Source organism: Leptonychotes weddellii, chromosome 9 (assembly GCF_054177405.1).
Source record: "Leptonychotes weddellii isolate Sample4059 chromosome 9, ASM5417740v2, whole genome shotgun sequence".
NCBI lineage: Eukaryota > Metazoa > Chordata > Mammalia > Carnivora > Phocidae > Leptonychotes > Leptonychotes weddellii.
Window position 1 is genome coordinate 46,276,487 of NC_138377.1, and position 26,696 is coordinate 46,303,182.

The 26,696-nt window shown below is 33.6% G+C and overlaps 1 protein-coding gene across 1 annotated transcript in view; it reads left to right on the top strand.

Moving 5' to 3' along the window:
* The window catches only part of MDGA2 (MAM domain containing glycosylphosphatidylinositol anchor 2), a 764,225-nt gene that overhangs the window by 711,669 nt on the left and 25,860 nt on the right, over nt 1-26,696 (top strand). Inside the window, exons 11-14 of the mRNA XM_081829766.1 lie at nt 6,053-6,230; nt 10,357-10,377; nt 18,745-18,900; nt 19,372-19,530. Coding sequence (XP_081685892.1) covers nt 6,053-6,230; nt 10,357-10,377; nt 18,745-18,900; nt 19,372-19,530 — 514 coding nt within the window. The remainder of the gene's footprint in view (nt 1-6,052; nt 6,231-10,356; nt 10,378-18,744; nt 18,901-19,371; nt 19,531-26,696) is intronic.

Below are 26,696 nucleotides of genomic sequence, written 5' to 3' on the forward strand. Positions count from 1 at the left end.
TCTCTCTCTTTCTCTCAAATAAATAACTAAAATCTTTTTAAAAATAAGTAAAAATTATAAATAAATAAATCTTTAAAAATGAATTAAGTAATAAATTGTCTTATAAAGGAAGAGGTGGTTTTTAAAAATTATATTTCTAAACTCATTGAAAAATTATATTTTGAACTAGACCTTATTAAAACAGAAACACTGGTACTTAAGACTTGTTAAACAAGATCGTCCCATCATTCTCCTGCATGCCTAAATCTGAGAACCACTGATAGAGAGTATCAAAAAACACAGCATAGAAAGCTCTAGAGACCATCAACATTCAGAACTTGGGAAAAGGCAAAGCAGCCCAGCAAGAAAGGGAGAAGGAGTAGCCACAGATGTAGATGTAGGAAACAACACGAGACAACACCATTGCCTATCTCTAACTTTTATTTTACAGTCCTTTCTTTGAAAAACAAAGAGAAATATTTCAAGCATACACAAAAATAATATCATCATAATTTGTATATCTATTACCAATCTAAAGAAACAAAAAAATCACCAAATAGAGTGAACTCCTTTGTTTACCCCTCACAATTACATCTTCTTTTGGTGCTTTCCTAACCCACCTGACCAGTATTTTGAACTTAGTATTTACTAGGTTTTGCATTTCTTTATACCCAATACATATCTATGCATCCCTCTTCAAAATACATACTCTGAATTTGATTTTTATAATATGCCTGTTTCAAAATTAAGTTTAGCTCAATATTACTTTTGTGAAATTGGTCCATGATGATGCATATAGCTTAGGTTCATTTTTCATACTAAATTTTGTATTACATTTTATGAGGAGTCTACAATTTTATTATTTTATCTCTTATTGAGGTTTAGATCATTTTCTGTGTTTTCTATGCCATGACTATTTCTGTTTGCATGTGTACAAATGCAAGAGTTTATCTGTTCTCATTGTAATATTGTTTTTATTGCCAAATTGCTCTTCAGTTTTCGTAGTCATCAAGGCTATATTTTTAGAAGACAGTTTCCCACGGATGTCTTGCTTTTTTGCATATCATGTATGCAGAAGCACTAACTGTCTTTTTATTCCAGCCTATCTTTTCAAGGTCCTTTGTAGAGCAAGCATCCTTAGCAAACAGAGATATTGTCTCCCTTTAGAGCAGAGGAAAGTCTGTTTAACGTCCAGTATAATAAATATAACGTTTCCCTCTTCAGTAATGCTTGAGCAGGTTTTGTTACTGTCAGTCATAAAATATTAAGGTTTCTTTTTTAAAGTTTTTATTTAAATTCTAGTTAACATTACAGACATATTAGTTTCAGGTGTACAATACAGTGATTCAACACTTCCATACAACCCCCAGTGCTCATCACAACAAGTGCCTCCTTAATCCCCATCACCTTGTTAACCTGTCCCCCCCCCACTCTTCTCCCCTCTGGTTACCATCAGTTTGTTCTTTAGCATTAGGAGTCTGTTTCTTGGTTTGAAGCTAGAGAGTATTATGCTAAGCAAAATAAGTCAGTCAGAGAAAGACAAATACCCCATATTTCTCGTATCTCTCATAGGTAGAATTTAAGAAACAAAATGAATGAGCAAAGGGGGAAAAGAGAAAGAGATACTAAGCTTTTTTAAGCTCAGCATCCCCCAGCTGTGATACGAACCCAAGGCACAAGCAAAATCCATGTGGGCACTTGTGCATCCCCTCTGTGGGACTTAGGAGACAAGGGGAACCAGTGTGAATGTGAAGATTCTGCTGTATGCTGTGTCCTGAGTCGGTTTCTTTGACCTAGTTGTCTCTAGTCTTCTGCCAGTTATCTGTAACACTGTTGCAAGCTAACTCCTTACTTGTTAAGTGGAGTTAAGCCTTACCCATCCTCCCACTCACCCTCCCTATTCTTTTTTTTTTTTTTTTAAGATTTTATTTATTTATTTGAGAGAGAGAGAGAGCATGAGAGGGAGAGGGCAGAGGGGGAAGCAGACCCCCCGCCGAGCAGGGAGCCCGATGCGGGACTCAATCCCGGGACCCAGGGACCATGACCTGAGCCGAAGGCAGTCGCTTAACCAACTGAGCCACCCAGGCGCCCCTCACCCTCCCTATTCTTGACACGTATAAAAATTCTCATTGTTTTATATCTACATCAAGCTTTAATATTGTTATTTTAAAAGTTTTTGTTTATCTGATGATGGGAAATGGTATTATGATTTTAATTTCCATTTTCTTGGTACATGGTGAGGCTGAGACTTTTCTTTAATTAGTTATTTGGGTTTCTGCATCTATGAAATACCTGTTCCTATTAGTCTGATTTTGCTCTTGAATTATTTTTCTTACTGAGTTAGAAGAGTATTAATATAATCTAGTTAGCTGTACATGTTCTAAATATCTTCTTCAAACATCTGCCTTTATTTTTGCTGTTTAGTGGGGAACACCGATGAGAACTTTTTATAGCAAAATTTTAAATTTAATATTTATCTCAAATTTAAGATTGGCTAATTTATCAATCTTTTCCTTTACTAATTGTGTTTTTCTATTCTGTTTAAGAAAGCACTATCTTACTTGAAGTCATGATGCCATTCTTCTGTATTTTTTCTAAGTAGTTTAACTTTTGCTTTTTAAATTTAAGTCTCATTTGACCTTCATGAGACTTTTCCTCTTTTTTCTTTTTTTTTTAAAGATTTTATTCATTCATTTGAGAGAGAGAGAGCGTGTGCACACAAGCGGGGCAAAGGGGCAGAGGGAGAGGGAGAAGCAGACTCCCAGTTGAGTAGGGAGCCCGATGTGGGGCTCGATCCCAGGACCCTGAGCTGAAGGCAGATGCTTAACTAACTGAGCCACCCAAGCTCCCCTTCCTGAGACTTTTTCTGTATAAGATGTGAGCTAGACATCAAATTCATGTTTTTTCCATATACATAACCATTTGGATGATAAATCTTTTCTGTCTTCTATGTGAACAACCCCACAAATATAGACATGGGCTTTCTGTTTTATTCCATAATTTTATTTGTCATTTTTCTATCCTGTGTTAATTGCATGTATTTGAGATTTACATATCCAGAAATATAACAGATTGGGCTATATAATTAAGACTAACTCAGCCTCAGAAAATAAGCGAATATGTAAATATATGAAAAAATATATATGCACATTTAATTATATAGTATGTATGTGTATATCTATCACCAGGTAAAAATGTAAGGAAAAATGGAAACACAAAGTATTTTAATTGGAATATCCCTCCCAAATTGCTTTTGCCTTCAGCTGCTCACCAACCCAGACAAACCTGAACTTTGAGTCTTATAGTTCGGTAGTAGTGATCAAACAGGAATCAAAACCCAAGGTCTGCCTAAAGCAAGGGATCATCTACACTTTATTTTATTTTATTTTTTTTAAAGATTTATTTATTTGACAGAGAGAGACACAGCGAGAGAGGGAACACAAGCAGGGGGAGTGGGAGAGGGAGGAGCAGGCTTCCCGCGGAGCAGGGAGCCCGATGCGGGGCTCGATCCCAGGACTCCGGGATCATGACCTGAGCCGAAGGCAGACGCTTAAGGACTGAGCCACCCAGGTGCCCCGACACCAAAGGGTTTAAAACGAAAGTACAAGTGAACCGTATTGTTGATGCACTTAGGAGGATGTCAGAAACAAAGGTATATCTCTAACTGTGTCCTAGGCAGCAAAGAACCCCCAGTAATAGTATTTTTAGTTACATGATCAACACACATTTAAAAATAAACAAAATAAAACAGAGAAAAGTGCCAAGAACAAGGATACTATAGACTTCAGATATAAAAATATTATAAGGCAACTATACTTACACTACTTATATGAATAAAAGAAAACTGAAAATGTATGCAAAGAAAATTATGAAGTGGCACAATAGATTTTTTTAAAAACTTCATTCCTTTAGAGTATTTGTAGGCTTATAATAATATTGAGCAGAAGTACAACGATTTCTCATACACCCCCTGCTCCAGCACATACATAGCCTCTACCAGTAACAACATCCCCCAACAGAGTGGTACATTTGTTACAATTGATGAACCTACACTGATTCATTATTATCAGCCAAAGTCCATAATTTACATTAGCGTTCATTCTTGGTATTGTATGTTCTGTGGGTTTATAATTACATGTATCCACCATGGTATCATCATACAGAGTAGTTTCACTGTCCCTAAAATTCTCTGTGTTCAGCTTATATATCCCTCCCTCCCCCCAACTCCTGGCAACCACTGATCTTTTTACTATCTCTATAGTTGTACCTTTTTCAGAATGTCATGCAGTTGGAATCATACATTATATAGCCTTTTCAGATTGGTTTCTTTAACTTAGTATACACATTTAAGTTTGCTCTGTCTTTTCATGTCTTAATAACTCATTTCTTTTTGGCACATGTAATAGGCCATCGTCTGGTTGTGGCACTGTTTTTTTGTCTATTCATCTACTAAAGGACAGCTTGGTAGCTTCCAGGTTTTGCCCATTATGAATAAAGCTGCTATAGACATCCATTCATGGGCAGATTTTTGTGCAGACGTAAGTTTTCAGCTCCCTTATGTAATATTAAGGGACACAATTGCTTGGTTATATGGTAAAGGTATGTTTAGTTTTGTAAATAAAAACAAAACAAAACCCAAACTATCCTCCAAATTGACTATAACATTTTGCATTCCCATTATCAATGAATGAAAGTTACTTTTGTTCCACAGCCCCATCAACATTTGTTGTTGCCAGTGTTCTGGATTTTGACTATTTTAATAGGTATGCAGTGGCATCTCATTGTTTTAATTTGTATTTCTATGATGACATACAATGTGGAGCATCTTTTCTGTTAAGATCCATGGTCCATTTTTTAACTGGGATATTTGTTTTCTTATTGTTGAATTTTGAGAGATCTTTATGTATTTTGGATGTGTCTTTTGCAAATATATTCTCCCAGTCTGTGCTTCTCTTTCAATTGTCTTGATACTATCTTTTGTAGGGTAGAAATTTTTAATTCAAAGAAGTCCAGCTTATCAACTATTTCTTTCATGGATTGTACTTTTGGTATTGTATCTAAAAAGTGGTTGCCAAGCCCACAGTCATCTAGTTTTTCTCCTATGTTATCTTCTAGGAATTTTGTAGTTTTATGTTTTACATGTCAGTCTGTGATCATTTCCAGTTAAATGTCATGAGAAGTATAAAATTTGGATTTAGATTCAATATTTTGCATGTGGATGTCCAGTGTTCCATTGCAGTTTGCTGAAAAGACTGTTTTTGCTCCACTGTATTATCTTTGTTCATTTGTCAAAGATCAGTTGACTATAAAGAAGATGTGGTATATATACAGTGAAATATTAACTCAGCCATAAAAAAGAATGAAATCTTGCCATTTACAATGACATGGATGGAGCTAGAGAGCATTATGCTAAGTGAAATAAGTCAATCAGAGAAAGACAAATACCATATGATTTCACTCATATGTGGAATTTAAGAGTCAAAACAAATGAGCAAAGGGAAAAAAGAGAGAGGCAAACCAGGAAACAGACTCTTAACTATGGAGAACAAACTGATGGTTACCATGGGGGAGGTGGGTGGGAGGATGGGTTGAATAGGTGATGGGGATTAAGGAGTGCACTTGTCATGATGAGCACCAGGTGATGTATGGAAGCCCTGAATCACTGTATTGTACACCTGAAACTAATATTACATTTTATGTTAACTGGAATTTAAATAAAAACTTAAAAAAAGAATAAAAAAAGTAGTTAAACTTATATCTCTTCAAACCTCTGGATTGAGACTGCAGTCAAAACTATTGTTTTATCCTCTGACTTTTAATAAAATGGTATATTAAACCTGTTTAATCAGCCAAACTACTCTGTGATAATTTGGTAATTATCTGCAAACATCTGCATGGAAACATCTACAGAATTTGTTGCTTATTATAGAAACTCGAACTTTAATAAAATGTAATCATATAACGTATTTTCTTATTTAATAAAATTTCAGAATGCTTTTTGCCCATTTTGGTAGAACACAGTATCTCTGAAGAAAATAGTGGGAATATTATTACATAATTCTTTTGATTTCAGGCTGGACAGCAGCGTTGGTGGGAGCAGGAGATTAAAATAAATGGAAATATTCAAAAAGGAGAACTAATTACATATAACTTGACTGAGCTAATTAAACCAGAGGCTTATGAAGTCCGACTAACTCCTCTCACCAAATTTGGCGAAGGAGATTCAACAATTCGTGTCATCAAATATAGTGGTAAGTAGTCTTTTATTTAAAAGTATTTATTTGCATATTAAACTGTCTGGAATATGTACATTACAACTATCTTAAATTTAGAAAAAAACTAAAATTTAGCATATTGATCTTCTGGATCATCAGCCAAGTGACCAAAAAACAAACAAACAAACAAACAAAAAAACCCAGCAGACAAACAAACCCAGAAAACTTAATCATTATAAGTTGTAATATTTGATTTAAATGTAGAAATGTAGGGGCGCCTGGGTGGCTCAGTTGTTAAGTCTCTGCCTTAATTGATCCCAGGATCCTGGGATCAATTGAGCCCCGCCTAGGGCTCCCTGGTGTGCGGGAAGCCTGCTTCTCCCTTTCCCATGCCCCCTGCTTGTGTTCCCTCTCGCTATATCTCTCTCTGTCAAATATATAAATAAAATTTTTTGCTATATCTCTCTCTGTCAAATATATAAATAAAATCTTTCTCTGTATCTCTCTCTGTCAAATATATAAATAAAATCTTTTAAGAAAAATGTAGAAATGTAGAGTAACGTTTTAGTTAACATTGAATCAATGTGATAATGTCAACAATGTCACTTTATCCTCTATCCCATGTTATGATATAATTATTTGCATTTTTTTCAAATTCTTGATGTCTTTAAAATTTACATCAAAAAGTTAGCAAATGTTATCAAAGCTTGTTTTTTAATTGATAGACTTGATGTCTTAAAGCATCTTTAGATTTACAAAAAATCAAGCAGGGTGCAGAGAGAGCTTCTGTATATTTCCTTTCCCCCAACACAGTTTCCCATATTATTAACATATTTCTTTAGCAAAATTTCATACAAGATATTGAATCTAAATACAGAACTTTATATTTTTCATGACATTTAACTGAAAATGGATCACAGATCTACATGTAAAACATAAAACTACTAAACTACTAGAAGATAAAGAATATTGACATATCGTTATTAAAGCAAGTAATTTACATTAGTGTTTATTATGTTGTACAGTTATATGAATTGATAAGTTGATATTTTTTATTCACCATTATGGTATCATACAGAATCGTTTCACTGCCCTAAAAATCCCCTGTTCCACTTACTCATCCATCCCTGTCCCCTCCAAACCTGACAACCACTAATTTTTTATTGTCTATCATTTTGCTTTTTCTAGAATGTCGTATAGTTGGAATAATGGAGCATATAGTTTTTTCAAACTAACTAATTTAGCAATATGCCTTTAAAGTTTTTCCATATCTGGGGCTTGATAGTGCATTTATTTTTATTCTTTAATATTCCATTGTATAGATGTTTTGCAGCTTGTTGAAGTACATCCTAGGTTTTTTTTTTAGTCATTTTTTCTTTTAGATTGCTAATGTTAAAAATATCTAAATGTAGGTGGGTGTGTTTGTGTGCGTGTTAGTGAAACAGATTAATATTTTATCAATTGAAATTTATATGAATTTTTTCAGTTGAAATTTATGATATTCAGTGACTACCTCTAGAATTGTCAATATATTTTTCAGGGTTGAATGAATCATTGGCAAAATATTTCATATTTATTTCATTATTTTAGTGAAATATTATTCTCTTTATCATTGATTACTGGGCTTGATTTTAAAGAATAATAGAATGTGTTTTTTGCGGTTGGAGTTCTCCATTCAGCTTAGCATTAAGCATGTTTTTCCTACCTAAGAGGTAAACTGAATACTATCAAAAGTAAAAAATACAGTGAAATTATTAAAATCGCATTAGAGTTGTTTTTCACATGAAATCACTTATTTTCACTCTCTTCTTATCAATTAGATATATTCAGTTTTCATTAAAAAAGATGATATACAATGTAGAGTAGGATATTAATAGAAGATCATGGATGTAAAAGCATTAGAATAACTATCTTTTTCTTGAATATGGTCCTTTAAAAATAAACATTTGTAAAAGCATTAGAATCACTGCACATCTTTTCTTGAATGTGGTTCCTTTAAAATATACCTTTTTTGTTAATAATATAAATATTAGTATTTGATAGCCATAAATAAAATTTAATGACAATAACAATTGTTATTCTATAATTACCTCCACTGGGCACACAATTAGATAGCATCTCAGTATATTTTTTCTAAAGTTTAATTTTATATTTTATAAAATATGAATTATTATCCCCTCTTATCTAAGTTTCATGCTCCCTGCCCTTGAGTTATAAAACTGTAGACAACTCAATATGAAGGGGCATTAGAAACAATGCACTAATATCCATTCCTTTAAAAAAAAAAGAAGATATTAGGACCTTGAAAGTTTCAGTGTCCTGCAGAATTAAACAAGTATGAAATGACAAACTCTGAATAGAACTAGGGCTAGTTGACCCTTTCATGGCAGAAGACCCTTGTTGCTTTGCTATGTTTAAAAATTATGTGATTTTTCTTAAAGAGAACTAGAGAAAAAAATCTTTATAAGCTCAGTAGTTTTACTGAAAACTCTGAGGCAACAGAGTAAAATGAAAAATAAATCTGGAAAATAGATATTATGGTAGTTTCAAAGGCTTTAATTATCTTTACATTCTTAGGCATACTTATTAAAATCTTAAACATTTTAATTAAAATTACTTTAATATAGGCTTGGGTAAAGTTTACTTAAATGGTATCTAGACATTTATGAAAAATTACACTCAAAAGTTCAACTGTAAAAAGAAAAAAATGGGCTCACTGAAATATTTAGAATTTAGAATGGAAGTTTTCACATGGTTAAATCAGCTACTTACAGTGAATTTGGTGACTAGTAATATTGTAGCAGAAGACTCAATTAAAACTCAGTGTGGTCAGAGGTTAACTGTAGGTGTGACATATATTTTAGAATCAAATTAGAATTCAAAGATGCTTACCTCTTTGTGAGATAATACATAGACAATTTTAAACTTCCATATCAATTATGAAATGATTTTCATTTTTACTAATTAATTTTCAAATTATAATATATTGATATTTTGCAAGAAAAAGTTAGTATTTTTTTCTCCACTTCAGTGGAACTAGTGGATATACAGTCCCCTCTCTACTTATTTCATAATTGGCAATGGGGAAACAGAATCAGAAAAACAAAGTAATAGAAATTGTCTACTGTAAGAAATAGTAAAAATATTTGAGAAAGTTGCTTTGTTAAAGTTGATCTCAATGTACTAATGTAACAATTACTATGAACATGCTTTGTGCACGGGTATGCATTTTTTACTATCTATCATACTTCATTTGTAAAGTCCAAGTTTAAAAAAAATGGTTAATGGAAAACACTAGGAATTAACAACAGAGCAGATGAACTTCTGCAAGTTAGATTAACTGCCTATTGTAATCTTGCGAGACCACAACAATGCTTTACTTCATCCAGAATGAAATTTTCTTTCAAAGTGATAAATAAAGAACCAATATACACAGATACCATTTTGTCTGTTAGATTAGATGCATTTTTGTTGTTGTTTTAGTAAAATGTAAAGTATTCTTTCCTCTTCATGTAGAAATCAATTGTCACTTGTATTGTAAACACAGTTTATTGAGATAAATATGTCTTCTAGTGCACAAAAACACAACTGTATTGCTTGTTATTTGAAAACCATCTGTGTGTGTGTGTGTGGGTGTGTGTGTGTGTGTTCATGTAATCAAACAAAGCAGCACTGGTGTAGCTATTTGTTTTGGGGTGCATGTAAAAACATATAAGATTTGCTTTATTTTCATATACACCATGTTCTTTTCACCAGAAGTAGATAACAGCAAAAAAACTAAAGTGTAATCTCTGTTGGATAATTGCTTTCATTGTTAAAACATCTAGATTATAGGTTGGCCTACTGTCAGCTTGAGTTTGATTTCTGGGGGTTTTTGCACTGGTTAAGATATAAAAAATCAGCAACTCTGTTCCTTGGAAAATGAACAAATCCCACATGCTATTTAGCATTGATCTTTTGGGTACTTTGAGACTGTTATTGCTGAGCTCCAAAGTAGATTCTATTCAATCCTCTAGAACAAAATGGATTGCAGACATAATTCTCCATGGTCACAGTGGGGAAGATCATTAAGTTTTGATAAGGAACTAGGAGACACTGATTAGACCTTTATTTATAAAAGACATTCAAGCCATGCTAACATTATTTTTTGCTTTTCTTTTAGCTCCTGTTAATCCTCATTTGAGTAAGTATATGTTTATTTTAATAATGGTGCAGCATTTCACAGTTAAGAAAAGTAGAAAACTCATAGGCATATAAAGGTTATTTAGCAACTGTTCATATTTGGTTTAAAATGGAATGGCATAGAAACAGTAAAACTACCATTAAATATGAATTGTGAATTTTAAATTTTGATGGATATGATTATAAAGACAAACTATTTAATATTGGTCATTGATTTTTATAAGTTTTCCTAAATATGGACCCATTTCCTCCAACTTAACATTTGCTATTTGTTTAACTATAGGATTATGTTTTTCTTTTGTGGCAATGCATATCATTTATATTACTATTATGTGTTTCTTTAATTTTCTTTTGTAATTTCTATATTCCAGTTATGAAAGACTATAGTTACAAAGTTGGCATTTGAATGGTGTAATCAAGATTTTTCATACATCACTAGTCTATATCCTCATTGTTAATGAAGAAGATAGTCTGTTCACCATCCTCTTGAATATTTCACATTAGAGTAAAGATTGATTTTTGTCTTACATTTTGTGCCTATGAATATATTGTTCTTGGCTAATAAAAGAATGGAGAGCCACCTTTGCACTCTTACTCCCATCCATCCAATATTCTCCATTACTTACATTCAGTGAAGAAACTGTGCAGGTCTTTTTTCTCATTTTATTATGTTTCCTTCCTTATAATGGCCTTTCACTGATTATATAACCCAAGACCAAACTACACAACCTGTTGCTACCTTATTTTCTGCTCAAGGTTCTCCTCTACTCCATTTCTGCATATCCAGATTATAATACTGAATACGTTCATGGATCTTTCCTGTTTTCATATTGCTTTCATGCACAGTTCATTTTGTTCTCACCAATGACCCTTTAATGTGGATATTTTCAACCCTTTGAGATTCAATTTATAAAGTTTAGCACAAATGCTTCCTTCTTCACTGAGTATTCTCTCCATTTGATTTCCAAAAACAACTTGTCTTCATCTATGTTATAAGCTATTTTTTATTTTGTCATAAAATACTTAAGAGCTAAATATGTTTCTAATTTCTCTCTATATCTCACTGTCTTTTGGTGTATCACAGCATCTTATACTTAGCAGGTGTTCAATGATCATTTGTTAAGAGAACAAATACACAACAGTTTCAAGATGAATTAATTGCCCAAATCAGGTTCTCCCTGGCTTCTCCCCAGGGTACTATTGCTATTTAGTTACTATATTGATTATAATTCTTTTGAAGGTAAATTCTCTGACTATAATTTCAGTAGATATGTTTAAAAAGAGTCATCATGGGAAGATTAAAACTTGATACAGGAAAAAGTTGATAAATATTTCAATTCAAGGAAAAATTTTTTAGTAGCTTCAATTTACTGGGAAAAGTGCATATGTAAAGAAATAGTAGAGATATTGTTTGCTAACAGATGACTTCCATGCAATATAAAAAGTACCATTAAGTTTATGGCAGGTGAAGTTTTATAAAAGACATGCTATTTGAACTGGGTCCTGAAAGTTGAGTAGAGGTTCCTTAGGTGAAGAAGGTGAGGAAAGGAAGGTCATGTTCCCATAATAACTGAGCAAAGCTCAGTGTGTCTAGAGTATATATTCAAACATTACAGAAGCCAGAAATGTGCCCTTGAGATGAACAACATTAAATTGGAATTTGAGTGCTTCTTTTAAAAGCTCGTATCCTTTAGGTCATAGCTACCCAGTTCTTCTCCAACAAGCATTTTTGTTGTTGTTGTTAGTCAAACAATGAATTGGATTTTCTACTTTTAAAATAATTTCCATTATAACTCTCTATACTAAAGATTTCTATTGACTGTACTTTTTTTATTTTTTACTAAGTGTTCAATATGGTAAAAGATTAGAATTGTTTAGAATAAAGACTTTTTAGTAAACATCGCACAATGATTTTTCTAAGTTATCGAAAGTAATTATTTTTATGTTATTGACAGTCATATACATTTCTCCCTTATTAATTGATTTCTTTAACCCTGTTAAAGAACTCTCCAGGTCCCAAAGACATAAAAGAAAAATGTTTTATCAAGCAAACACATTCATTATACATTCAAACTCCTAATAAATTAGCCAGACATTATTCAGTAAGAGGAAAATAGGCCAACATGTAGAAGGTCATGTTTTCTTTTATATTTTGCTATGGAAAGTGAATTTTTCTTTCCCTCAGTTAGACTACTTCTACCTGAGATCTTCTTAATTGGTATAATGTCTTAAAATTTGTCATTGCTTTTCAAATCATAATTTACATATGGTAAAATTAACATTTTTTTGTGTGTATACTTCTGTAAGGAGTGTTGCCCAATTCATACAGTTACGTAACCATCACCACAAGTTCCATCATCTCTATAAAGTTTTTGTATTGCTGCCTTGTAGTTAAACCTGTATGCATCCCAACCTCAGGCAAACTTGATTTTTGTTTATATAATTTTGCTATAATTGTTCAATTAGTTACAATATGCTTACTATTTATTCTCCACATTTCATTAAAACGTATTTTCCCAGTAATGATATTAATGAAGCTGAAGAGAAAGTGAAAATTAAGCAGTTCAGGAAAAAAAGTCAATGAGGAAAAAATGAAATTAGAAACATTAAGTACTTCTGATAGGATTGTAAGTGATTTCTTAAAATGAAGAAAACGCTACCAAATCTTACTTCTTAGGTTATTTATAATTATGTGTAATGAATTCTTATAATACCATTTAGTAATATTTCTTCCATAAGAGATTTTTGTCTAGATAATAAGTTTAAAAATCTTTTGACTATATGTTGGCTTAATTATAAATTATGGTTTATCTGAAACATCTTTTTATAGAAAAAATGATTGTAGGAATATATTGGAATATATATTATATTTAATATAATACATGTGATATGAGACACATATTGGCAGCAAATAAAATTAATTTTAGCTCCTCTTTTGCATTTTAACAACTTATATAGTTTTTAAGTGAATTGACTTATCCGAAGTATCTACTTCCAATATATCTATATAGAGTAAGTCCATGAAATTTTGTCATAGTATGATTCTTCATTAGACTCAAAATAATTACTTTTTAAATTTAAAAGAGGAAGGCCTTTTGTTTATAGTTTTTTAAAGACTCTTTTGATTGAAATTTTGAACTAAAAAGAAGGATGATTAGTTGTCAAGAAAACCATATCCTACAGGCTCCATTAAGCATGGGCAGCGTCTTTCTTACACTGCTGATTTCCTCAGGAAGGGTATCTTTGGACCAAACCTGAAGTTTAGTCTGTGATTGGACTGTGTTAATTGAAAAGAAAACAAAAATATTGAAATAAGATTGAAATGAATTCTGAGGTCTCACAAGTATCTCAGCAACGGAGTTGAAATTTTCTGTAAAGAGGTTTTAAAATTTTTGAAAAGTGTATTTGGTCTGCTTTAGGTTCTGAAGTCCAAATTGTTAAAATTCAGAACTTCTGGAAAAAAATTTTGGACTTCTTATGGTTTATATTAAGTACAAGATGGTTTATACATATATGAAATACACATATATATAATATAAATATTAATATGTATAATATAATAATATAAATAATATATATGTGTGACAGTCTCACTATCTCTAGGAAACAACTTAAAACTGAAAAGAAAGTTTACCATAGTAGCACACTCTAAAATGTCATTCCAAAGTTAGAGATAATAAACAAATTAAGTAAAGTGAGGTGACACAAATCAAAGCACAAAAAACAGTGACATTTCTCTACATTCACAATGAACTATCTGAAAAGGAAATTAAGAAAACAGTCCCATTCAAAATAACAACAAAAAGAATAGAATACATAGGAATAAACTTAACTAAAGAAGTGAAAGACTTCTACACTAAAAATTATAACACATTGTTGAAGGAAATTAGAGAAGACAGGTAAATGGAAAGACACCCTGTGTTCATGGATTAGAAGAATTAATATTGTTAGAATATCCATACTTCCCCAAATGATCTAATTCAGTGCAATCCCTATCAAAATGCCAGTGACATTCCTTACATAAATAGAGAAAACAATCTTAAAATTCATATAGAACCATAAAAGAGCACAAATAGCTCATGTAATATATAAATAAAGCTGGAGGCATCAGACTTCCTGATTTTAAAATATATCACAAATCTACAGTTAATCAAAGGAGTGTGGTACTGGCATAAAAACTGTAATTTAAACTGATAGAACGGAATAGGAAACTCACAAATATATCCATGAATTTACAGTCAACTGATTTTCGGCAAGTGCCAAAAACACACAGTAGGGAAAGGACAGTCTCTTTAATCAACCATTGCACATTGTCGGTGGGGATGTAAATTGCTACAGCCATTATAGAAAACAGTATGGAGGTTCTTCAAAAATTAAAGAGAGAATTACCAAATGATGCAGCAGTCTCACTTCTGGGTAAATATCCAAAAGAAATAAAGCTCAACTGATGAAATACCTGCAATGCCAAGTTCATTGCAGCATTATTCACAATAGCCAAGATATGGAAATAATCTAAACATCCATCAGTGGATTCATGGATAAAGAAAATGCAGAATATTAGTCAGCTTTTAAAAAGGCTGTCCTGCCGTTTGAGACAACATGGGTGAATTTGGTTTATTATGCTAAGTGAAATAAGCCAGACACAGAAGGACAGAGGCTGCATAATCTCATTTCCATGGCATCTAAAATAGTCAAACTCAGAAGCAGAGTATAGAATGGTGGCTGCCAGGAGCAAGAGGGAGGGGGAAATGGGAAGATGTTGGTCAAAGGGTATTCACTTTGAGTTATGTTAGATGAGTGAGTTCTGGAGATCTATTGTGCAGTATGGTGACTATGCTTAACACTACTGTATTGTATATTTGAAATTTGCTAAGAGGGTAGATCTTTAGGGTTCTCACCTCCAAAAAAAAGAAAGGAAGGAAAGGAGGAAGGGAAGGAGGGAGGGACGAAGGGAGGAAGGAAGGAAGGAAAATAATGGTAACTATGTGATATGTGAAGTGATGAATGTATTAATTTGCTTCATTATGATTATTTCAAAATATATATCAAAACATCAAATTGTATATAACTTAAATATATATAACTTTTGTTTGTCGATTATATTTCAGTAAAGCTAAAAACATAAAGTAAAAAATAAAGAAACAGGATAGGTGGTTACAAGAGGGAGTCATTGGGCTAGAGGACTATTGGGCATCAGGTTGCTTTTCCCCAAGTTTTAGTCTTTCTTCACTGTAGTGAGAAGAATTGGGGTAAATAAAGCATAATTCTGAAGACCATGTAATACAAAATATTTCAAATATATTTCTTTATTTCCAAGTAGCTCTTGAAACTACCAAGATCGTATTATAGTTAGAAAACCACTGAAAAATTCAATATCAAGTGTCTTCAGTTGCATATCTTTGTGAAAATCCTGGACTATATTACTTTCTTATTTTATGAGATCTTTGAATATTTAATATTACATAGACTTTTGATAAGTTTTTACAGACTGATGCATTTTCACTATCAAGATATTCCTTATTTCAATAAACTTTTTGATGAATAGCCTTTTGCATAATTACCCCACATATAATGACAGGATAATCATAAGATTATTATGGTCCAAAATGGTGAGTTTTTCCCACTTTTATCTCTCTACTTTTTATAAAATCTTTCCAGTAATAGGTTTTTTCACTGTAAAGATGTCTACAGAAGTAATGAAGAACTATGGAGATGACTTATTTATCTTTGTGCAATGGGAATTACTGGAGTCTTAAGTCTCCTTCAAATTTATTGTAAACTTATGTCTTCTGTAAAATAACCAAATTATGAAAAATTTTAGATATATCTAAAATTATGGACACGTCTTCTCATAAGCTGTACTGTTGCTTAATTTTACTATGAAAGACTTCAATTTTCAGGTTTTAAAAACTCTTGTTTTTTGTAGGCAATTTTTTTTCAAACAAGGCTAAATTACACAAAAGATATGTTTAAGTGGTCGTATAAAAATTCATCACATATGCTTTTAAATGACATAAAAAGTAGGATTTGGCAGCAGATTTATAAACAAATCCTTAATTTTTACATTTGTTTTTTGATATTTTCTTTGTGTGAATACAATATGTAATTAAACAACTGAAAACATTTAAAATCAAGCATTGCTTTATCCTGACTCCGAAGTAGCAGCTAAAGGAATCTCTTATTGTGCCTAAAAGGTATTTAAAGAAATGTATCCATGCGTATAGCTACACTGCTGTCACCAACATTCGATCTCAATTGATAGTATCAAGCAGTCTTGTCTTCTTTAGTACAAGATCCATGACATAAATATATGCTGAAAAATATTTTATATGGAATATTGTTTATCCAGAAATTTACTGATTTAGAATTCACTAAATGCTTATATTCCCTGTAAATATTCCTATTCATAATATAGAATATAAATAAACACAAAGAGGTACAGCAAGTCTTTAATCTGAAAACAAAAACAAAACAAAAACTTAAATTCAAAGGGAAAGCCTTCTGTTTTATTTTTATGTGTACATGTCAATGGTTTTCTTCCTACTTTCCTTCCTTCCTTCCTTCCTTCCTTCCTTCCCTCTTCTTTTATTAAATTGTGATTTAAAAAAATTTTTTAATTTTAAAAATTTAAAAATTATTTAAATTTTTTAATTTTAAAAAAATTTTTAAAAATTAAAAAATTTAATATGAGATCTACCTTCTTAATAATGTTTAAGTATACAATACAGCACTGTTATCCCAGAATAATGTTCTACAGCAGATCTCTTGCTGAACTGAAAGTTTATACCTTTTGACCAATGTCTCTCCATTTCCATCTTCCTCCTGCCCCTGATAACCACCATTCTACTTTCTGCTTCTATGTATTTGGATATTTTAGATACCTCATAAGTGTAATCTTGCAGCATAATTCTTCTAAGAATAATTACATGGCTTAATATAATGTCCTTAGTAGAATGTCCTCCAGGTTCATCAGTGTCGTCACATATTGGCAAGATTTTCTTCTTCTCTAAGGTGAATAATATTCCATTGTATGCATATCTTCTTTATCCATTCATCCACTGATGGGCACTTAGGTTGCTTCCATATTTTGGTTATCGCAACAGACGCTGCAATGAATATAGGAGTGCATCCTCCTCCTTGTGAGATAATGGTTTCAATTTTTTGGATACATACCAGAAATAAGATTGCTGGATTACACAGTTCTATTTTTTTTTTAAGTAAAAAAATAAAAGCAGGGCTTGAACTCACGACCCTGAGATCGAGAGTTGGACACCTAACCAACTGAACCACCCAGGTGCCCCCAGTAGTTCTGTTTAATTTTTGAGGAACTCCATACTGTTTTCCTTACTGGCTGTACCATTTTACATTCCCATGACAGTGTATAAGGGTTCCAGTTTTTCCACATGCTTGGCAATGCTTTTTTTTTTATTTAATGCCATCTCATTGCGTGATATCTCATTGTGGTTTTGATTTGCATTTCCCTGATGATCAGTGATGTTGAACATCTTTTTGTGTGTCTGTTGGCCATTTGGATGTCTCTGGAGAAATGTCTGTTCATGACTTCTTTGTGTCTAGTTGACATTATCTTCTTTATTTACGCCTATATTTCAAGCAGGGTACATCCCAGTAAGAAAACCCTTTGATACCTAGAAACATTATTCCTACCCTCATTGAAAAAGTTCTCTCTGAACTTTTTGCTGGGTCTGAACTCAGCATGTGGCAGGCATACAAGAAATCCCAGTCCTTCCACAGTCTTCATAAAGGCTTTTCATTACTTTATGTCTAGTGAATTTTAACCTGCTGCCAAATCCACATTCAAAAAAAATTTAAGGATAACTACTTTTTAAAATATTTTGCCATTATCTTCCCCTAAGTAAACTTCCATTTCTGCACGTGAGTATGCATGAAAGCATCTCCAGACATGGTGTGAAAAATTATATCCTCAAGGTGTACGGCCTTAACGTGTTGTCACGTAAATTAATAAAGCTTATTTTGTAATTGACAGTTTTGTTTGGATTATTTCTAGACTCGAAAAATGAAAGTTGGGAAAAGTCATCAGCCATAATTCAAGTGTGAATTATATTCTTTAATTTCAATTATTTGGATATTTCAGAGGAAAATGGTTTGGGTTTAAGTTATTAAACCAAGAGATTGATTTATATATCAAGATTATTTTTCTTTTTTGTTAAAATTGAACTAGTTTTAGGTTTAGTCATAATCTTGTGTGCTATCATGGCTCTGGTTTCACTATCACAGTATTGCATTATTATTGCTATATGTATAATGTTTTAAAAATTTTTATAAGAATATTACAGTGTTTATATTAATTTAATTAATATTAATTACTTTAATGAAAATTCATTAACAGGAGAATTTCACTGTGGATTTGAAGATGGGAACATTTGTTTGTTCACCCAAGATGATACAGATAATTTTGACTGGACAAAGCAAAGTACTGCAACAAGAAATACAAAATATACTCCAAACACAGGACCTAATGCTGATCGTAGTGGCTCCAAAGAAGGTATGAGGGTATGAAATGTTGTGTTTATACAATCATACTCCAGCCTTGGACTTTCAGAAATCAATGCCATTAATATGACATGCAACAGAACGTTTAGCTATAGAGTTGAAGATTATGGGATAAAACATTAAATTTTTAATGTACAGTACCAATAATTCAGAAATTTCCAAGTCTGTAGACATGAATCTTCTCTCAGAACTCACTGATACATATAGCTGAGAGATTGGAATTTTTTAACAATTCAAGTGTAAAATTCCAGTTTTGTCTAAAGTTTTTATACATTTAAGCAATTTTATCTTTATGTAGATCATTTATTTATTCTTTATATTATATATAAATAGTTCATAAATGAGATCAAAATTCTCCTGTGAATCTGTAATTTACTTCATATAAAAACTCAAACTTCTTAATGATTTCAAATTTCATGTCACCTAATAATGTGCTTAAACATTTTATATTGTTTTTTTAAAGGTTTTTATATGTACATTGAGACATCTCGACCCAGATTGGAAGGCGAAAAGGCCCGACTTCTCAGCCCTGTTTTCAGCATAGCTCCTAAAAACCCTTATGGCCCCACGAACACTGCATATTGTTTCAGCTTCTTTTATCACATGTATGGACAACATATAGGTGAGACGGCAAGAATTATTATGTTCCTTCTAGAGTAAATCATAACTAAGAAGAAAAAGGTTCACAAATACACAGCATGAAATCAATTTTAGTCAAAGAATATCATCATTGACTTTTAAATGACTTACCTTCAAATTGCAAAATAAGATGCTAAGAATGTTCCCCTATCATGTCCTAATTTCCAAATTTTATATTAGAATTTGAACTTTTGGAGCATTACCTACCCCTTCTAGAATCCGCATTCAGGCAAATCATCAATGGGTTAAATTCTTTATGATCTTATTATGAAATTAATACCAGTATAACTTAGGCTGCTTCTTTTTAAGAAATTTGTGTGAATAATGACTCACCGTGTATTAATGACCATGAAAAGGAGTGTTGCCATCTTTGTAAGACAAATACTTTTAGCACTGTCTACACATTTGGAATACTGGTATGATATTTTCTTGTTTATAAAGTATGCCTAACACACTTAGTAAGATTTAAGAACATCCTTGGTCCTGAAGAGCACGCAAAGATGAAGATACATTCCTTGCCCTTAGAGACTCATGTACAGTAATGGAGGCCAAGATGAGTGAATACATAATCATGCTGGATAGAATACCGCACAATCTTTAGAAAGAACCTAGCAGGGGTGCCTGGGTGGCTCAGCCAATTAAGCATCTGCTTCCAGCTCAGGTCGTGATCCAAGGGTCCTGGAAGCAGCCCCACCTAGGGCTCCCTGCTCAGCAGGGAGTCTGCTGCTCCCTCTGCCTCTGCCCCTCCCCATGCTCATGCTCTCGCTCACTCTCTCTCTCTTTCTCTCTCATGTGCTCTCTCTCTCTCTCAAATAAATAAAATATTTTTTTAAAAAAAGAAAGAACCTATTAGAACTCCTGCGGGAGGTGGGGAGAGATCATATGGGTCTACAATTCTTTATGCACAATTCTAAAATCAAAAAAACTGAACACAAAATTTTTTAACTTAATTAAATTTGGCGATGCATGCCAGCCTAATCTCCGTGCCTTAGAATATATGACCTGGGCTAATATGAACTTATTTATAGTCTTTATCTATCCAAATAAGTGTGAGCATTTATACTATTTGCAGCAAAAACATTACTGTGTTTAATTATGAGATTCTGTTCCAGATCCTTCCAGAGACTGTCATGTAATATCCAAGATATATATTCCTTTACCTTTCTAAAATAAGGCAAAATTCTAAATGGTGAAGCATCTACGCTCACAGAATTTGGACCAGGGATTGTGGATCTGCATCTAGCTGAAGAATAAGGAAATGCTTAGGGACAACGGAAAATGTTTCTCTATGAAAGAAGGGTACATTTTCAATAAACAGAGATAAACACAGGGAAGATTAAGGCACTGATAATGAGGAAGTAAAATGTGGGATGTTAGGAAGACATTAAGTGTTTTGATATAAATGAATAAAACCAAAAATATAAATATATAATTATATAAACTAATAAAATTGTGCACATGATCTATTCCAGCTACCGCACTGTTTAAGTGAAGTAATCCCCTTAATCAGTTCATAAAGATGGCATCCCCCATTCATCTTTTACAGTAGAGAACACAACCTCAGAGAGTGTGTATGAAGTGCAAGTAACTGGTTATGCTGGGGTATAAACTCATTGCCAGCACTATTAACCAGTGTTTTTCACAGTGGAGCACTAGGTGACAAATCTGGAAGGACAAACTTGTGCAGTCAAAAGTACCCTTCACATGAAGTCAGGAAGCCTGGGCAGGAACGCGGCTGTTAGCCCTCAGTCACTGTAGGAATTTAGAGAATTCATTTAAAATGTCTGTATCGTGGCCTCCTCGCCTATAGAATGGGACTAATCATTCCTGTTTCAGAAATTTGCAGTGCAAGTGAAATAAGGTAACATATATAAAATCTCCTATCAGATGGTAGACACTCATAATCTTAGGCTACTTTGAATCTCAAATAGCAGCAATAATAGCAACAGTAAAGTAATAGCTAATATTGATGGGCCAGGTCACTATTCCTAACACGTCATGGATTATTTCTTTTAATTTTCACAATAAACATTTGTGGCTCCTTAAAATCATTATCCTGTTTCATAGATAAGGAAACTGATACAGAGAATTTTACTTCACTTTACTTGCCGTAATGTCACAGCTGATAAATTGCGGAGTCATAATACCAATCTGGGAAGCGGACACAGAGTTTGTCTGCTTCTCCACCCTGCAGGGAGACTTACTGGAGTGTTTTGAAAGTTTAGCTCATTTAGTGGTAGGGGGAGACAGTACAGATTTTGTGCAGACGACGTGCATGATGAGATTTTTGATTTGGGAAAATAAATCTTCTAGGAGTGGGTAAAATCACTGAGAATCAGAATATAGACTGGAAAAGCGGATAGAAAATTATGACACTAGTTTAGGTTCACTAGGGCCTAACCTATGAAAAGAAATCTCCACACCAATCCCAAACCATCTTACATATTGTGAGATTGCGATCTTATTACAAAGGTAGGATTGGCTCAACTCTAATTTTTCCCATTAGCTGATGATGTATGTTTTACTTATTCTTTATTTCAAATATACTTCTTGGACTTCCTTTCCCTCCTTCCAGTTTACCTTGGAACAGGTTTATTTTAAATTGGCTTTTAAATAAATGATTCCAAGATCAATATTTTGAATTACTTTAATGAATAAAATATGCAGGTTCTGTTTTTATGAGGCTAGCCCCTCCTCAAAACTTCTGTATATTTATGTTGAGATCCAAGATAATTTTAATATACTTTTAACTTCACACACGTTATTCTTACCCTCTTTATCGTCGATGAATGTCCCGCTGACTTCCGCCAGTTTTATTCGGATTGTTTCAGGAAGAAGACAGTTCTCCACTTCTTCCATGTTCTCATACATTTGCCACTTTGATGCCTGTGTCTGTTTCATCGGATGGTGGAAGTTTGCAGGTATCAGATCTGTCACTTGAGTGCCTCTCGGCAGGGCGTGATCATGCTGCTTACTAAAATCTAGGCAAAAATGACTGTTCCAGACATTGACTCATCAATGAGGACCAGATGAATGGCCTCATTAGGGAGAGGCTGGCTATAGCTGAAACCTTCCCTCTTCGCAGATGTTATTCTAAGACACTCATTCATCTGGAAACCTGGGGGCATTTATAGTTACTAGTTTTACAAATAACATTCTCAGTTTGATTCATTCTCTTGGAAATCCAGATTCAAAAATGATTTGTTGTGAGTTTCTAATAGCCTAATTGCAGTTATTCCTTCTTGAGTAACCATACATAATCTCTGCTGTTTAAACTATGACTAATGCTCAATATATCATTGAGAAGAGTCCTGATTTTTTAATACAAAAATGGGCATTCGGTTATGCATTACTTAGAAAAGAGATTCCTCTTTGAAATAAAGTCAAATACGTTGTATTACTTATAGATTGCTATGTAAAAAGTTTCCCCAAAATTGTGTGGTTTGAAACAACAAACATTTACCTCTCAGTGTCTGTGGGTCGGGAATATGGGTGTGGCTTAGCTGAGTGTCTGTAGCTCAAGGTCTCCCATGAGGTTGCAAGCTGTCAGGCATGACTGCCCTCAAATTTGAAGCCTTGACTTAGGGACGATATACTTTTAAGCCTGCTCACTTGGTTTCTGGCAGGCCTCACTCCATCATAGTGTTGGACTGAGGACATTGATTTCTTGCTGGCTGTTGAATTCCTCTCAGCTCTCTCAGGTAGTTCCTTGGCATATGGACATCTCTCTGGGACTGTCTCATGGCATGGCAGCAGGCTTCCTCCAAAGCAAGCAATGCATGAGAGAGAGCAAATACATGCCCAAGGCTTTTAACTTCTGCCTTATCCTATTTCTTATAAGGGAGCTGATAATTCCAACCCACACTTAATGGGAGGAAATTGCACAAGAGTGTTAATGCTAAGAGGTGGAAATCGTTGGGAGGCATCTTAGCGTTTATTTGCCACATTGGTACCATTTTTTGTTAGTTAAATGTTTCATCAAAATTGATTTAAGAGGGGCGCCTGGGTGGCTCAGATGGTTAAGCATCTGCCTTCGGCTCAGGTCATGATCCCAGGGTCCTGGGATCGAGTCCCGCATCGGGCTCCCTGCTAGGCGGGGAGCCTGCTTCTCCCTCTGCCTCTGCCTCTCCCTCTCTCTCTGACTCTCATGAATAAATAAATAAAACATTTAAAAAATTGATTTAAGAAAAAATAAATGAAAACTACAATATGTCACCCTTAAACTGTTGATTTATATGTACATGATATAATGTCTAGCTATTGATAATAGTATAAGATTATTTCAGCAATCCTATAGCTACTAGTAGGCGTTTTGATTCATGATTAATCAGCTGGATTTCTAATGTTCTTGAGAGGAATTGAACTTCACTTGAGGTCATTTGATATGACAAAAGCTTATTAAATTCAGTAAAAAATGTACTTCATTTATTTCTAGAAAGAATGTGAGATATAAGCATCATCATATCATACTAGGAAATTAAAGATAAAAATACAAAAGGCACTTACGAATACATTCATTGAACTTGAAAGGTATGGTTCAGTAAAGTCGTGGCTCTAGAAAGCTAATTTCACTGTGGAACAAATGGGAAGCAAAGAAAAGGAGTCCATTAATAGGATCTGTTCTCTCATGAATCTTGAGGGTGGGGAAGAAGTGATCAAGTAGAGAGACGTGGGTTATAGATGTACCTATTTTAAGAGGAAAAAATTAATAGAAAGGTAAGTTTTTAGATACAAAAGCCAAAGCGAAGCAAGTTTCTTGAAGAGATGGAAATTGAGAGTTCTAGTAGGAGAATTAGCCTTGAAGAGGGGAATTAATGTCACTTCCACTGAGGTGGGAAGAAAAGAATTAAGTAGGAACGTGGCTTTTGATACATTCCTAGGTGCAAGAATAGCAAGCAGACTTGGAAGTTGCCTTCTTGACAGTATCTATTTTTTTTTTCTGTAAAATAGATGCAGCTCTTGTGTATTCAAAGAGTAGATGGTTTCAGGAGAGTGGTAAATGGAAGCAGAGACTGATCAGTGATGCAGAGGGAGTTGAAGCAGGTGGAGATCAGGATATCAGTCCTCAGTGTCCTGAAATGTGTTTTAGGATATAATGCTCAGTTTCAGTGCCAATCACTTCTTGGGTATATTGCTGAATTCCCCTGCTTACTGACTTCCTTACTGTCTCTCGGGCCCATAGTTTCTGGGGTAAAGATCATTCTCTAAAACCAGTAACATAAGGACCTCAAGGACATATGCCTCTCTGGCTTCTCCTTAAGGCAGCTGCCTAGTCTATACCTGCCACACATGAAGTTCCCCAAATTGAGCTGTCTTGTGTCTGGGGCCTTTTTCGAGGCTCCATCTTTGTTCTGCTGAACTACATGAAACAAGGTCTCTCCCCATCACATGTTGCCCTGCAAATGTAAATATTTATTTGCCCACTATATAAATACTTATTAAGCAAATAAATATTTTTTAAATCACATGACAGAATAAGTACTTTTTCCCTTCTTAAATCATCTAAGTAACTCATATTCTACTTTCAGAAGCTAACTCAAGGGCATCTGCTGAAATGTTTCCCCATCCTCTTGTTCCTTTTTTTTCCCATAACACCTGGTGCACATCTCTATCATAGTATCTGTCACCCTGACCTCTGCTAGACTGTAAGCTCCTTGAGAGCAGCAATCATGATTGCTTTCTGTTTGATCCTCTGAAACAACAAAGGCTCAATAGATTTTTAAAAATAACAATGTAAACTAGATATTTAAGCTTCTGAGTGAAAACAAAGCAAGTGAGTTAAAAGTATTGGTGTAGTTGGGCGCCTGGGTGGCTCAGTTGGTTAAGCGACTGCCTTCGGCTCAGGTCATGATCCTGGAGTCCCTGGATCGAGTCCCGCATCGGGCTCCCTGCTCAGCAGGAAGTCTGCTTCTCCCTCTGACCCTCCCCCCTCTCATGTGCTCTCTCTCTCTCAAATAAATAAATAAAATCTTTAAAAAAAAAAAAAAGTATTAGTGTAGATTGGAAACAGAAGGTCATTTCACCAAGACTTTATAGAATATGTTGGGGAAAAAATGGAAAGTTAATCATTGACTTAACTTGAATCTGAGTCTAAGTGCTCTGGCAACTACAGCATAGAGGAAAGCAAAAGTGTCACATATTTCTTAACGACTAATTCAAAGAGAAATTTACGTTTATAAAAGTACCCTTAGTAGTATAATGGGAAATATTTTCACTTGGTACTTTCAGAAAGATATAAAACTTGTTCAAATAAAAATTTTATATAGTGACAGACCATAATATCTTGCAGCTCATGTTTTGAGCTGTAGTATCATGGTCCAGATATGTCACTTTATGACTGACTAACGGAATACAGAAATAGAATTTAACGAATCTGGAATTAACCTCTAATTAAATTTTTCTTAATAAGGTGTCTCACACTACCTTTTAGCAAGAGTGTATTAAAACTTTCTCAGTGCTGGCATTCAAAATTTTTAAAATGGAGACTTCAGTGGTTTTATACAAGATGTAGAGAAGGCAATAGTGACAACATTTTGCATGGTTCTATGGTCCGATTTTTATTCTCAGTTTGGTTAAAGACCGTATTTCTCTTCTGTTTGAGTAAACAAATTAAAGATTCTTGCTTGTATCTCAAGTATATTCCTCAAGTAGGAAATCTGCTCACACTTCTTTCCCCTTGGAGTTAGACATTATAGGAAAGACAGTTTGAGCTTGTTTTCAGTAAAGTCCTGTTTGTATTTAATACTGATAATGCCAGTGTCAATCAGTGTGAAAATAATGCTATAGGTGGAAGACATTCGTTGAGGAAGCTGCTTTGTTGAATTAAGATGTATTTTTTTTTCAAGGGGGGGTGGATAGAACCTAGCCATGATTTATAACCACTTACTGAAATCTGTTATTACACACACCTGTCACAGACCCTCTAATAAGACCATATGCAATATCTAGTGCACTTACCTTTTAGATTTTATTTTTTATTACTTTTTTTTACTCAATTAAGAACTTTATTTTTAATCTACAGAACCATTCAAATCAGTAATTAGAAAGCATGGGTTGAACAACAACAAAAAAAGCCCACTTGCATTTGCTGAGAAACTTATTTGAGGGTGAGAGAGTGAGAGAGAGAGAGAGAGCATGAGAGAAGGGAGT